This window comes from Copadichromis virginalis, linkage group LG18, assembly GCF_057382275.1.
Source record: "Copadichromis virginalis isolate Kocher_CV1m ecotype Utaka linkage group LG18, C_Virginalis_male_GT1.1, whole genome shotgun sequence".
NCBI lineage: Eukaryota > Metazoa > Chordata > Actinopteri > Cichliformes > Cichlidae > Copadichromis > Copadichromis virginalis.
The window spans coordinates 9,483,762-9,498,986 of NC_140635.1; the positions used below are offsets into that span (position 1 = coordinate 9,483,762).

General features: G+C 38.8%; 1 protein-coding gene across 2 annotated transcripts; it reads right to left on the reverse strand.

Moving 5' to 3' along the window:
* Positions 1–266: 266 nt before the first annotated feature.
* Positions 267–12,999, reverse strand: LOC146687264 (acyl-coenzyme A thioesterase 1-like). Of its 2 annotated transcripts, none has more exons than XM_085440305.1 (4): positions 12,596–12,999; positions 3,291–3,767; positions 2,295–2,479; positions 267–1,942 (listed from the first exon to the last, which is right to left on the reverse strand). In XM_085440305.1, exons 1-4 carry the CDS (start codon positions 12,735–12,737, stop codon positions 1,334–1,336), a joined length of 1,413 nt encoding a protein of 470 aa, XP_085296431.1. In that variant the 5' UTR covers positions 12,738–12,999; the 3' UTR covers positions 267–1,333. The 2 variants fall into 2 exon arrangements, with proteins under 2 accessions (XP_085296431.1, XP_085296433.1); XM_085440307.1 differs by having other exon boundaries at positions 3,291–3,752; positions 12,596–12,995.
* Positions 13,000–15,225: the final 2,226 nt, after the last annotated feature.

The window sequence follows — 15,225 nt, forward strand, 5'->3', positions numbered from 1 at the left end:
AGAGCCGAAAGAGCCGTCTCTTTTTAGTGAGCCGAGCTGAAAGAGCCGGTTCTCTAAAAAGAGCCGGAATTCCCATCACTAATTCTTAGGACTTAGCTTCTGTGTCAGGTCCCACAGGTTCACCTGAACCTTTACCACTTGTCCCGCCCCAAAGCAGAAAAGAGTGTTTTGGACTGGCTTGTTAGTCTAGCAACCAAAGACAATACAGAGTTGAGATGACTGACATTAGATTGGTAAACAAATAAGGTGAACCTATAAAACAGTCATAAATTCAATTATGTTTAATTCTTGAGTTTAATAAACAGATAATGTCTGTTAGCAGTTAATCTGTCATTACAGTTAAATGCTGAAGCAGGAATACATTTGTTTAACACTCACAAATGTAGGACTTAGTCATTTCTACTTTAATTTCTCCATTTTCTACCTATTAAAGGATGACAAAATCGCATTTGGAGTCTGCTGTAGTTGATAGTGGTGCAAATACTTTCACAACCACAAGTCAAAGGTTTTTACACTTAATTTGTCTTGTTTTTCAATACATCAGTATTTTAAAATACATTGTTATTTATCATAAAAAAGAGCAGCATTGATGAGTAATGTGCTAGTTTTCTGTGGTGCCATTTTCATCCTTGTACTACTGTGGTAGTGAAATATACTTTAGAAATGTGCTATAATAATGCAGTTCTTTAACTTGGAGTTGCTCTTGTATGGTTTAACCTTTTTTTCCTGTGTGTTCGCATTTGTATTGTAACATTTATTCTGTAGCGATATCTCCCAGGTGGCGTCTTTGGTCTCCTTCCTTGCTGTTTTCTGGTAGTGACCTCACCCAGATAGCTGTAGGATGGTCACTCACAAGCTGAACACAAATATTTCTTTTAATCTTTGCTGCCATTGTATTAAACTTGATTTATGAATTTATGTATTCAGTCAACACAAATTCCAAGCAGGTAAAAAGCTTTGGAGCTCAGCAGCAGTCAGAAGAGCTTGATGAGGTGAGGAAGAAGTTACTGCCTCTGTCAGTGCGCCCCAGGGTGGCTGTGGCTACAGTGTAGCTTGCCATCACCAGTGTGTGAATGTGTGTGTGAATGGGCGAATGACTGGATGTATAAAGCGCTTTGGGGTCCTTGGGGACTAGAAAAGCGCTATACAAATACAGGCCATTTACTGTTGTCCTGGAGTAACTGTAACCCACATAATTCCCTGAGGAATTATTAAAGTATTCTGATATTAAAATCAAACATGAAATGCATTCAAAGACAGAACAGAAAATATTCACAAGCAAATAAAATAATATATTCAATAGTTGTTTTTTGTTTTATCTTTCAAATCCTGTTTATAAATTGGCTTTAGCCTGTGCAGCATCACAACTCAGGTGAGTTCTAAAGAACTCCTCTATCTTCTTCCACAGGTGGATCTCTGCTGCTGCGTGGGCCCTGGGCTCCCCTCCCCACACCACTGAGAAGCTAAGCATCCCATTGAAAGAAGAGGAACAGAAGGGTCCATAGGGTGGCTCCAGCAAATGTCCAGCTCCAGGATAAAAAACAGTCTCAAAGTTCTCCTTCCCACGACGCTTCAGTCTCTCCACCATCTGGTCCATGTAGGCCTTGCTGTCCCAGTTGAGGTCATCCTCTGCAGCCACAAAGAGAAACTGGCTCTTGGCTCGTTCAATGGGGACGAGGCTTCCTTTGTTCTTCTCTTCCAGGGGATCTTCAGTAGCATACTTGATAAGGTTTGCTCCAGACTTGGTGGTAATCACCTTGCTGAAGTCAAACATTAAGGGTGAGAGGATCTGCTGTTTCTTGTAGTAGAGGGGAATGCCCGCACTGGCACTGGTGCCATTGATCCAAACTAAGGCCTCCACACCGGGCACGAATGCAGCAAGAGAGAGCGCGATATCTGTTCCCTTTGATCTTGATATTATGCCGACTCCTTTACTGCCCGCCTGTGAAATAACACACAGAGCTCAGAAACCGGCAATTCCAAAGTATTAAAAGTTGTGACCTGCTGGGCATTTAAACTGGAACAGTTTAAAGAAAAAAATGGGTGTTCTGGCACATAACTCGTAACTACACATAACTAGGACTCCCTAAAGCAGTGTCTCACTTTTTGCCAAGCAATTCTTCAAACCTGACTGATTTTTAACCAGTTCACTGCATTTCACAGACTACGCATGCAATCATTCCCCCCCCCAAAAAAAAAACAAAAACATTTGCTTCACATTCGGTCTGAACACACAGTTACATGGGTTCTTGTAAAGTTACGCTGCTAGCTTAAGTGTCACCCACTGGACCCACCTTGGGGTGGTGGCGTAAGAAATCCACGGCTTCTTTAAAGGGGTCCAGATGTATCTCTTTCATATTTTGTCTGTCACTGAACACAGCAATCGTGAGGACCAAAAACCCTTTGTTGGCCAACAAACAGGCTCTTTTCTCAGACATGAAGGTGCCCAGATCCAGCACAGCAGGGAACGGACCTTCTCCTAGAACACAGACAACAAAAGTTTCATGTAAGTAGGTTATAATCATGCATAATGTGCAACTTTAACCTAAAGCCCTACAATAAAAGATCCATATTCAACACTTCATCTATGTTTTCCAGTTTAAATATGAATTAAAATGTTTTTCACTCATGTATCGTGATTTTGGTGTAAGTTTCATCATATAGTTTCATTACAGCCCAATTAGTGCTGTATTTTATGATCTCAGAGGTGTTAAACACATTTTTTTTATATTTAAGGATACTTTTAAATAACTTCCCAAAGTAGTACAATAAGTACTTCTACAAAGGATACAGCTGTGCAAATATGATTACAGCTAATCTGACAAGCCACCCCCTCCTCTGTCCTCCAGATGCATTTTAGGAACTGAGACATCTTTTAAGACATCTGTTATTAATCTCTGTCTCTCTTCCACAACATGTCTTCTATCCTGTCTTCCTTCTCTCACCCCAGATGGCCCCGCCCCTCCCTGAGCCTGGTTCTGCGGGAGGTTTCTTCCTGTTAAAAGGCAGTTTTTCCTTCCCACTGTCGCCAAAGTTCTTGCTCATAGGGGGTCATTTGATTGTTGGGTTATTCTTTGTATGTATTATTGTAGGGTCTGCCTTACAATATAAATACTTTGAGGCGACTGTTGTTGTGATTTGGCGCTATATAAATAAAATTGAATTGAAATTGAATCAAGAAAAGTGATGTACCCTTTGCAGAAAATATACCTTCGCCACCTGTTAAAAAAAAAAAGGGGGCCCACTGTAATGATAGTGAATACTTCTAAGTGGAAAACCACATACAGTACCTGGGGGTGTAAACAAGACTCCTCGTATGTTCCCCTCTTTGACTGGGTCCCGACTGACCCCGTCTCCCATCAAAAACCTCTCGTTTGTCTCTTCTGCCAGTATCCTGCCATCCGCCTCCTGCTCATGCACAGAAAACTTCACCACGTGAGGGTTCAGAGCTTTGTTCTTGAAGAAGTACTTGTGCAAAGTGTCTGCCTTCAGTGACTGCAGCAGACCCATGGGCTGCACTCCAACGTAGCTCCCGTTGAGTGAGGGGTCTCGGTTCAGGTCGACCTCTCCGCCATCATCTGCCCTGTAAGTGGCTGAAGAGCTGAACACCACTTCTCTCTCGTCGGTCGATGTGGCTCTGATTGTGACCACCTGCCTTGACCGCAGCCCGGCCACTTTCAGCTGAACGGGCTCATCAAACAGACACCTGGTGCTCGGCAGCAGCCTCAGCCTGACTTGGGAGGACATCTTTTCTGAAAGATCAAAGACTGAACTCCATGAATGTTCAATATTTGGACAAATGGGTCATTGCAAGGAAAATAAAAAAGAAACATTCTTGGAATGCTTCCCACTCGACACCATCAGAATCAGATCTTTTTTTTTTTTAACTTCAATATATTTGAGGACGCAATGCTACATACTATGTAGATTACTGGAGTTACAGACCAGAAAGTATACAGTGTTAGGTCAAAATGTGGCACTTTTTAATGTCCCAGCATTTTTTAAATCTCACAACTTTTTAACCACATGAAATTTTAAAGGCTGAAAATTACATTTCAGCTTTGTTACAAACAGCAACCTATTTAATTTTAATTCAGCTGTCTACTGGGATATATCAAAATTTTCAGTAGTAAAACTTCATAAATTTAATGCCAATGATGCAGAGAAAAAGAAACAAGCAATAATACACTGGGTATTTTTCCTGCTCTGATCAGTCACTGGAGAAAACTCTCACAGGTGCATTTTGATGACCTTTCACATAGTTACTGGATGTGAAAGGTCATTTTTTCCCTACATTCTAGTGTCCAAAGTAATTTTCTAAAGCAGGGATTCCCAAAGTGTGGGCTGGGGCCCTCTGGTGGGCTGTAAAGATACTGCAGGTGGACCACAGTATTAACAGAAATTCGGTTTGGAATTACTCGGAAGTATGTGTAGTTACATGTTCATACAAGTTAATTTACTTATATAAAAAGTGAATTCGAACTGGTAGTACGAGGTGGTTAGTTTGTGATATTATTCATTACTGTGACCTTAATTTTCTGCTCATGTATTTAAATTTGTATCCCTGTGGCAGGCGGGGTCACACACTGGCCTTAACATTATGCATATGATTGGGTAACAATAGCAAATTATAGCCTGAGTTGTTTATGTTTGTTTTGTTTTCAAGGAAACATATACATTTCTTTTGTATTTTAATTAGAGGGAGGATTTCAGATTGGGTGGGCCCCGCTAGGTTTTCTTTTTTTAAGAGAAAACGGAAGTTGTTGTTGGGGACTGAAAGTTAATGACACACTGAAATCCCTAAAGTTTATGGAATTTTGGTTAATTGTATGGATTAAACAAATGACACTAATGGCTCTTGGCTCTGGAGTAATCGCTGAAATTACTCCAGAGATCTAAAGCGTATCTTATATGAATATTTCCCATAATGCTGAAATGCCAAGTGTATCATATTTAATACATTAGTTTTTATGACTTTTTTGAGACTTCCACATTATTAGTGTGAATTTTCCCCCTGAGAAATCTGAAGAAATTGCACAATAAAATTTCAAGCAATAAATTGCACAAAAATGCCAGCTGAAGTAAAAAAAATAAAAAAATTAATTAAATTAAGACTCATACATGCACATTGATATTTAATTTTTTTTATGGGTCTAAAGTTAAAAAAATACCTGTGTCAAAAAGATGAACCATTTTGTAGTTATTTCATGGTTCAGGCTTTACAGGGTTAAAAACGAGTTCAACTGTTGTTTCATTCTTTTATTCTGAAGCACATTTGAATTCATGGGATTAATTTCTTCTTTTCTTATGTATGTGTACTTTTGATATTTGTTTTGTTTTCTGTTCATTATTAATCATACTGTCTGTGTAAAACACCAGCTTCTAATCTAGGCATGGGGATATCTTTAGAGTCCTGCATATGCAAACCATGCATATGTCACAGAGGGACAACACAACAATAAACAAGGGGAGACTGAGACAACATGAAGACAATATAGATACAGTATAATGAGACGGGGGAAGTTATCTCAACACAAAACACATTACATATCCATTACCAAAATAAAACAGGAAATGTGACACAACATGAATCCATCCATCTTCTTCTGCTTATGTAATCCAGGGTCACAGCGAGAACATAGATCATTTGACAAAATGAGCTCTTAAGACACCGAGACCATGACAGCTGTATATAGATTCAAGGACTCAAGAGATTTTTCAAATTAGCAAAGAAAAAAAATATATCAACATTTTTCTGGAAATGTATGTTTCCATTAAAATAGTAAATGGCCTGTATTTGTATAGCGCTTTACTAGTCCCTAAGGACCCCAAAGCGCTTTACACAACCAGTCATCCACCCATTCACATTCACACACCGGTAATGGCAAACTACATCGTAGCCACAGCCACCCTGGGGCGCACTTCGTAATCCATTTAAAAATTCATCTTAAGTCACTGTCTGCTTATTCAGAAAAGTCCTGTTTAATTTTTTATAGGAGATGTACTCCAGAGAAGCTCCTCACTGTACAGGTGAGACGCTCGTGACTGACTCGCAACACAAAAGCTGCCAAAATAAGTGAAAAGCAAGGATTCTGGTATCTTACTGCCCCTGAGGATTTTTATCCCTTTCCAAATTTATTTAACAACACAAATTCAAAACAGCTGATTATTCAGCTTCATTATATGACATAAACCCTGTATTCTCTCTCCCCTTGAGCTTTTCTCTCTTAACTGTCACCAGATTTTTGTTATCTTGTCCACACAAACAGTTTTATTTGAATGTAGTTTGCAATTTTTCTTGCACAGAATTTATGCAGATAAAGTTATCACATCATTCCACCAAATGTTACAGTTTATGGCAATAAGACATGGAAGAAAAGCACAAAACTGCATAAAAGGTCAACCTAAACCTCCAGACATTTGAACACTTTTACTAATTTGTAATCCATGATCATTTCTGCACTAACATCTGAATGTGAAATAAAGCTTCACTCTGCTGATCTGTTACTTACAATCATCTAAAAGCCTTTATGTCCCATTAATTTATTTTACTTGTGATGTGACAGATGGACGGTGGGAGTATGTAAATAATCATAACAACAGCAAAAATGTACTGACAAGGTGAAAGTGAGGGTCTAGAATCTAGTTATAGTTCAATCACTATATCAAGCTAAATGAAAAGGCTTTAAGCTGAATTCATACTGATGTAGATGTAAACTTTACATAAACTGATTTTTGTGCTCTGAGGCTGAAAAGTATGCCAAAAACTGCCATTCTTTTAACGGGCACCTGAGGCTATATCCAAAGAAGTGAGTAACTCTCAGCAGTAGGAATACACTTGTTTACAGCTTGGACCAAAGCCGTTTTTTGTATCTATGGCTAATTTTCTACTTGTAACAGCTTCATGCAGGGTGGAATTTTATATAACTTACCCATTTAAATTGTGTGCAAGTGGATGTAGCCACATTTAGTGACAGGTGCGTGGAAACTAGGTCAGTACTGTTTTAGTGGGCCTCACCGAAATTGACCTCTCAGCCACGTAACTGGGTAAGTTTTGTATTATTTAAAAATGCAAATCATCAGCTAGTCCAAGAACTTTGTGCTCCAATTCTAGTGTGTGATGTTCAAGTATTTAGTTTGTTACACCAATATATTGTATTGATATAGTTTGCTTACCAAGCTTGGAAGCATTGGGTGATAACTACATCCTCTTGCTAACGCACTGCTTACACCAGGCTGTTTTTCTGTTTGTTTGTTTTTCATTGTTATTTTTAAGTATGAGTGATAGAGTGAAATAACATGTTTTAATTCAAGTTATGTTCAATATAGGTATTTGTTGTGCCTGAAAATGAATAAATAAATGAAAATGAATGAATGAAATGAAGTTTATTATTTATTACATCAACGCTAAAAAGAGTTTAGTATTGATTGCTTAACTACAAAGGATTGGAAACAAATCTTTCATCCATTCTGTTTGGGAAATCTATCCATTCATTTACTTCCACTTACCTAATTCCGGGTCACAGGGGGCGGGGGGAGCCTATGCCACCTGTCATAGGGAAAGCTGGGTTCCACCATGGACAGGTTGCCAATCTCTCACAGGGCAACACATCCATTCACACTCACATTCACACCTACAGTCAATTTAGCATGACTAATTAACCTAATTGCATGCATGTTTTTGGGCTGTCCAAAGAAGCCAGAAAGGCAAAGAACATGCACACACAAACTGGGTTGAGACTCAGAACCTTGTTGCTTTGATATTCAGTACAAATCACTGGTCCACTCTGCTTGACACTCAGGAAGCTTTAGGTTTTAAATGTGGTGCCTAAAGTTAGATATTTGGGTCACATCATGACTGATCTCTGCAATGATGATGTGCAGCACCACTGCTGCACAGTATATGCACAAGCAAATATGCAAGTCTTTAAATTCTACATGTGTACAGATGATGTTAAAAGCTCCTTTTAGATGGCTTTTTTTATTGTACTCCATCTTAAACCACAATTATGGCACAAAAATAAAAGAAAAAAGCTTTAGGATGTTGCTCAAGCTTGTGCAAGTGCAACACTAAATGTGTATTGTTTTAAGTTTTGATTGAGTAGTGTTAGTTTGTTCTTTTCCTTTGTTTGATGACTTCATTTACTTTTGTTTGAGCAACCAAAAAAAAAGTCAAGTGGATTTCATAATGGTTTTGAACACACTAACAATAAAAAGCCCATTTAAGCCTCTCAGAAAATTCCTAATAGAACATCTCAGCTTTTCATTAGTTATCTATTGTTTTACAGAGTTTTTCAAATCCTGCAGGAGGCATTACTCTCAAAACAGAAATAGTAACACCCATGATGTTAACCTATTGCTCCCTCTTGATGCAGTGTAACCACTGCACTGTTAAGCCAGGGGGCTTTTTTTTTTTTAAATCTACATAAATATACACGGTACGGTATCATATACCAAACATTAAATGTATTTTTTTTCCTAAAAACTATGAAAATACAGATTTCCATGCAGTAGTGTTGCAACACAGAATCTGACATGATGTCTATGCCTATTCAGGCCTCACTGGGAACAATGTAAAGCACAAAATGTGTGGGATAAACATGTAATTGTTATACTTTTACCAGAAACGTGGAAATCTTTGATCATCTGTTTTCAAAAGCAGGCCAACACGTTCGCTGTCTGCATGTTGGCAAGAGCCCGAGGACCACTGCCAAACACAAGGGCCGCAGAGGGATTTGAATAAATGTTTCTACAATCACTGTTTCCTCGTGTCCTTTTTAGATGAATTAAAAGGAGATGATATGGTGGCTCTGCTTGTTTTGGATGCACTGTGCAAGGAATGAGACAAAGACTAAAGAAAAGCGCTCTTGCGTAAATCAAAAGTTGTTTGACTTTGGAGACCAACTTTTTCCTTTGTGTGTTGATAAAATCAAGAACTACACAAAAAGTGTACAAGAACTAAGGAATTTTCTACACCAGTCATTGCAGTTAATCAAATCGCAATCACTATTGCTAGGATTTAGTTTCCCGTGAAAGCTCCAAGAGCAAGGCAGCTCTCAGATTGTGGTTTTTGATTGTTTTGCCAGTTTCATAAAAAAATTATAGTATGAGACATGTGCTACAGATATATATATATATAAAAATTATTTACTGACCTCTTACAGCTACAATCAATAAGATTTATTAATAACATAATGTAGGGTGCGATCGTGGCTCAAGAGTTCGTCTTGTAATCGGAAGGTTGCCGGTTTGAGCCCCGGCTCCGACAGTCTTGGTCGTTGTGTCCTTGGGAAGACACTTCACCCGTTGCCTACTGGTGGTGGTCAGAGGGCCCGGTGGCGCCTGTGTCCGGCAGCCTCGCCTCTGTCAGTGCGCCCCAGGGCAGCTGTGGCTACAATGTAGCTTGCCATCACCAGTGTGTGAATGTGTATGTGAATGGGTGGATGACTGAATGTAGTGTAAAGTGCTTTGGGGTCCATAGGGACTAAGTAAAGCACTATACAAATACAGACCATTTACCATTATGTTTAGAAACAGAGTGGACCTTTCAAATTATTTCACACATTTCCTCTAGGTTCAAATTTGTAGCTCTTTCTCAAAAAATTTGAGTGATTTCATTATTGTAAACCCAGTAAATGTGCTTTTAAAGTGCACAATAAAACACTGGATAATATCTCATTATGGCTTCCAGATGGACTAAATAAATAAAAAGAAGCTTGCAGCTAGCAGCATGAAATAGTGAAGAAAGGGGAGCCGATATCATGTGATGCATTATTGAGCAAAGTGTAAGAATAGTCTAAGAAGAATTTTGGCTTTCAAGTTTTCTTCAACTGACTTTAAAACAGTCTTTGTCTCTGTCCTTTGTTACTAAAGTCCTAAAGATACAACACAGTCTTAAAAATAAATACATCTGCACCACATGGGACAGAGATCTTGGCTCCTCTTGTCAGCAGCCTGCTAAGATAATTACACGGTGCAGACTACATGAACATGGCCTAATAATACACAGTGCAGACATGGCAGGCTTGTAATGTTCACCAGATCAGCAGCTTGGCCCAAAACCATTCTCGTTCTTACTGTTTTTTAATCAGTTGGAAGAAAAAGGTGAACACCTGAAACAGACAGTATTATTTGTAATTGTTACTGTACGGGGGACTTCTTGAAGAAAGAAATCAGCTGCTAATCTGACCGAAAGCTTGTTTGTGTCAATGAAACTTTGAACTTTATAAGCCGATCTTTTAAACTATTCACTGAATTCTCAGCGTCACAAATTACCAACATGATGTTAACAACAATCCAAGGGAGAGCAGCAGCTCCAGTCCTTCATTAAATACCACAAGCGATTAGATGATGAGAGAGAAACTACAGGATAAGGAAACTCCATCCACAGGTGGACCCACAAGGAAGCGTCACAGAAGAATGAAAGGGACAGAAGGACTGAGAGAGAGTGAGTGAGAGGGAAAAAAAACAGGGAAAATCCCAAAAAGTTATTGTTAGAGGCCAAAAACCAGGGGTATTAATATCCAGGTAAAATACCCCAGCTTGCTCCAGATCCTTTAAATCACCTTCAATTAATTCAGTGAGATTTTTTAGGTGTAACTGATTTTGCAGAAATGGAAATGTTTTCCAAATTCAATGTTTTTTAATGTGACATAAACAAAAGTACAAATGTTGGACTAGAGTAGGATTAACCTCTTCAAATCTTATGTTATTTAGTTCCATTTAGTTTGATTAAATCTTCTTTAAATAGCACCAAAACAATACAATTATTCAGCAAAGAATTCAACCCCAGCAGTTTTTATGGGTTGTTTTGAGTTAACTCTAGTATTCAGTGAGGTTTCACGGAGTCCTGAAAACTTCACCCCTGATAAAGTCTTTTGGAGCATCATGACCTGCCTCCTGTCTGTTTTGGCTCCACAATGGGCCACAACAAACAGCTCACCATTAACAACAGCAAGTTAATGTCAAGTGGACATTGGATAGTGTTCAGAACCCAGCCTTAACTTCTCTGATCACCTATTCTGCTTGTCTCTAAAGCCTGTATGTTTTATACCTTGTACTTGTGAAATACTTTTAACATCTCAGTTACAGTTCTGGTATCTGCTGGTATCTGCATGCAGTTTAAATTTGAATGGCTATACACAAATGAATTAATCATCATTTACTCATAAACACAGAAGCATAAAGTCAATCTCAAGTTCCCACAGAACATACATCCCTTAGTGCAGGTATAATGCCTTTCAAAGGCCAGAAGCTGACGTGAGCTCCACTGAGCTGAAATGACAGAAAGGGAGCAGTCAGATACAGAAACACAAAGAACAGGAGAGATAGAGAAGGAGCTTTTCAACAATGCTGCTTAATAAATCAAACAGGCAGATGAAGGTTCTGCAGTCTTCATGAACTCCCTGCACTGTAGCAAGCATGTTATCTCCCATCTCAGAGGTGAAAAATGAGGTTGAGGTAGTTACTAGTACGTCAGGTTTTGTTCCCCGCTTCCCATTTCTTGTTTAAATTCCTCTTCCGCTCTGCCAAAGTTGCTTTGAGGTGATTAGTTTGGTTGAGTTTTATGGTGAGTTATTATATTTTTTCAAGACTTTAGTGTAATGTTGCCCAAAACTCTGTTCACTTAACAGTAATCTCCAACACTCGGTCTTCCTCCCACAGTCCAGCACCATGCAGGTTGGGATAGATGATGCTCTAAATTCGTTGTAGATGTGATTCTGTTTCTTTCTGTGTGGGAGCACTAGCCAGAGCACGACTGTTTATTTAGAGGCTTATACTGCCATCTTGTGGCAGTAGTGAAGACTGTGTGCAGAGAAGACTGTGTGCAGAGAGCCACGACAAACTCGAGCGCTTATCAAAACAGGAAGTTATCACTAATCCCTTCACAATAAGAGCCTGAACTGCAAACAAACGCAGAGCTGCTCGGTACCGATTATAGCCCCCCAACCCCCCTTCCCCTCTCTCTCTTCCTCTCCACTGCATGGCTTTGGAAAATGTGAATGCGTGCACAAAATTCAGACTTTTAATTGTATTTTCTTAAGTTTTAAAGCTTTATCTGCAATCATACTACATCAAAGTAATTAAGTAATAGAAAAACAACTAAATTAAAACTGAACAGTTAAACAAAAAATTCAATGTTTTTCATTGTCTACAGTACCTTAGAAATTTCAGTATGTGTTTTTTTATGTAGAAAAAAGGAAACTGCTTGAAGATAATAATAATAATGATGGATTGGATTTATGTAGCGCTTTTCAAGGCACCCAATGCCACTATTCATTCACTCTCGCATTCTCACTGGTGGAGGCAAGCTACGGTTGTAGCCAGCCACAGCTGCCCTGGGGCAGACTGACAGAAGCGAGGCCGCCTACTGGTGTTGGCCCCTCTGGCCAACACCACAGATACGCTTCCCAACCCCCTGAGCCACGGTCGCCGTAATAACAACCTTTTGTTTAATAAATGCTGAAAAGCCTGGGAAATCGCACATTGACTACAATGAGACTACAATATGACTACAATAAGATTATAACACAGTATCCAACATCAGGATTTAAGGGCAGAACCAGAAATAGAAGAAAATTTTAGAAGTACTTACAAGAAGCATTAACAGAAGCTTGCCGGAAAATAAACAAAAAGTTGTTGGAGAGTCCAGGGCTTTTTCCAGAAACCACGTTAAGAAAAGATGCGGAATTTGTTAATCGTGAGATGAGGGAAATTCCACGTTTTGTGTTATACATAGAGGGCTACCTAAATGGCTGGCAGGTTTTCTTCAACACACCTTAAGTTTTTGTTTGACTCCTCCCCTCATGCTGCATCTGTCTGAAACTGTTCCTCATTTCCACATTTATGTAATCATCAAAGCACATAGTGATTTGAAAATTGCAGCTTTTCTGGTATTAAGAGATGACCACCTTACTACTTAGTAACATATTCAATAGAACATGTTGGATTTGTTGGAGGTAGTTACCAGTATGTCAGGTTTTGTTCCCGGCTTCCTGTTTAATTCGTCTTCTTGCCAAAGTTACTTTGAGGTGACTAGCTTTGTTGAGTTTTATGGTCAGTTATAATATTTTTATATATATATATTTTTTTTTTTTTATAAAACAGGCCCTGGGACAAAGGGGGTAAGGTCAAGAACTGGTCCAGGATCACACAACAAACACTCAATAATAGATCACAGATAAAAGACCACCCCCACAGGACTACTGGTAGTGGCCATGTCCTTTCCCCAACATTCATTTCACCTAGTAATAACCTCCAACAGGTGCTCTCCAGGTACTCTATCTTCCTCCCACAGCGAAGCAACATGAAGTTTGGGATAGATGGTGCTCTAAATTGGTTGTAGATGTGATTCTGTGTCTTTTTGTGCTTTAATATCAGGAATTATTTTGTCTAATTAAATATTGACTGGCAGCTTTTCTGGGGTGTACCCTGCCTCTCTCTAAATGTCGGACAGGATAGGCTCCAGCCCCCTTAATTATTGGGTAAGTGTTAAGTGAATTGGATAAGTGGTTAAGAAAAATTTAGGGATATTTTGGCTGGGGATCGTAAGCATATTTATAAACTGAAGGAGTACGTTTAATATTAATAATATAAATGTACTACATTTGACAGATGTACAGATAAGAGCTAGAAGCTCCATTAACAGAAAAAGAATTAACCATGTAATATTTCTTATACCAAACAATATAGTGCCGGGGCTGGATGGCTTCCCGGCTGAGTTCTATAAGCTTTTCTGGGATATGCTCAGCCCAATATATTTAAAATGTATCCAAGGAATAAAACAAACTGGTATTATTCCCTGTGATTTAAACACAGCTGCTATCACAGTTCTTCTTAAACCTTGCAGGGATCCCACTGTCACATGTAGTTATTGATCACTCTCACTAATTAATACAGATATGAAAATTATAACCAAGGCAGTAACAATCAGAATTGAGAAAGTCATCTCATCCATAATTCACCTGGATCAAACTGGTTTTATCAAACACAGACACTCCCCAAACAATACACCTAGACTTTTGGATTTAACGGCTTCAACAGGAAGCCGTTAGGAAAAGCTTTGTAAAGACATTTGTGCAGAGAGCCATGACAGACTGGAGTGCTTACCAAAACAAAAAGTTACCACTGATCCCTTTGGAATAAGAACCTGAGTTGCAAACAAATGCAGAGCTGCTGGATATGTTTTTTTAATAATCTCTCTTTTGAATTTAACCTTTTGGATTTAATGTCAACTTAAATACAGTTTCAGTCAGTGGCAGACCTGTAATATTTGACCTGTACTAAATGAGTATAATAGTATTTGCCAGTGTGGCAAGCACGTCCCATTTTACTTAGAGGTTAACTCTAATGGAGCCAATGTTGCTATGTGAACTTTGCTCCAGATACCATTCCTGCTATCCAGAAAGTACATCATGAAAAGCTATTCGTGTACATGCAGAACACCCAAAACAACGCTTAACAGCAGTGCAATCCTCTATGCCAGGGGTCTCAAACTCGCGGCCCGCAGGACGATAGTTTTTGGCCCCCACCTTAATATGAAAATTTAATGTTAGTGCGACCCGCGAGTTTGATAATGTATTTTAATGTATGACGTATGGAGTGTTTCTTTCTTTTCTGTACCTGGCTGGCTTCCTCCTTTGGGCAAACGCGGACATTCGCCCCAGCGCGCTGCGTTCACAACACTTCAAAAAAAGTTTTTTTTTTTTAAGTTGCTGCCCAGCGGGACATTATACGTATATAGATTTATACACACGTCAGTGGGATTTTTAGTTATTTTTTCACAGTTATTTTTATTAATCCCTCGGGTGGGTTCCTCTGGGAAATTCGATTTCCAAAAAAGCACAGCACCGACAGAAGTTACAGAGTTATACACACACACATATATATATAAATACAGAGACAATATAAATAAAATATACGAAGGGGATAAATAGAATAAATAGGAATAAAAATAAAAATACAAGTGAATTGCACATTTCAAGTATTGAGTCTATATCAATCTGTATTACAGATTGATTAATTTTCTTATTAATTCTTAATTTGCTTATTTATTTTTCATATTTTGTGTTAAAAAAAAAAATAAAGAGATTTGCGAAGATTGGAATTTTTTAACCATGCCTTTCTTGTGGAAAACCTAATGCGGCCCAGCCTCACCCAGACTCTGCCTCCAGCGGCCCCCAGCTAAATTGAGTTTGAGACCCCTGTTCTTATGCATTTCTGACT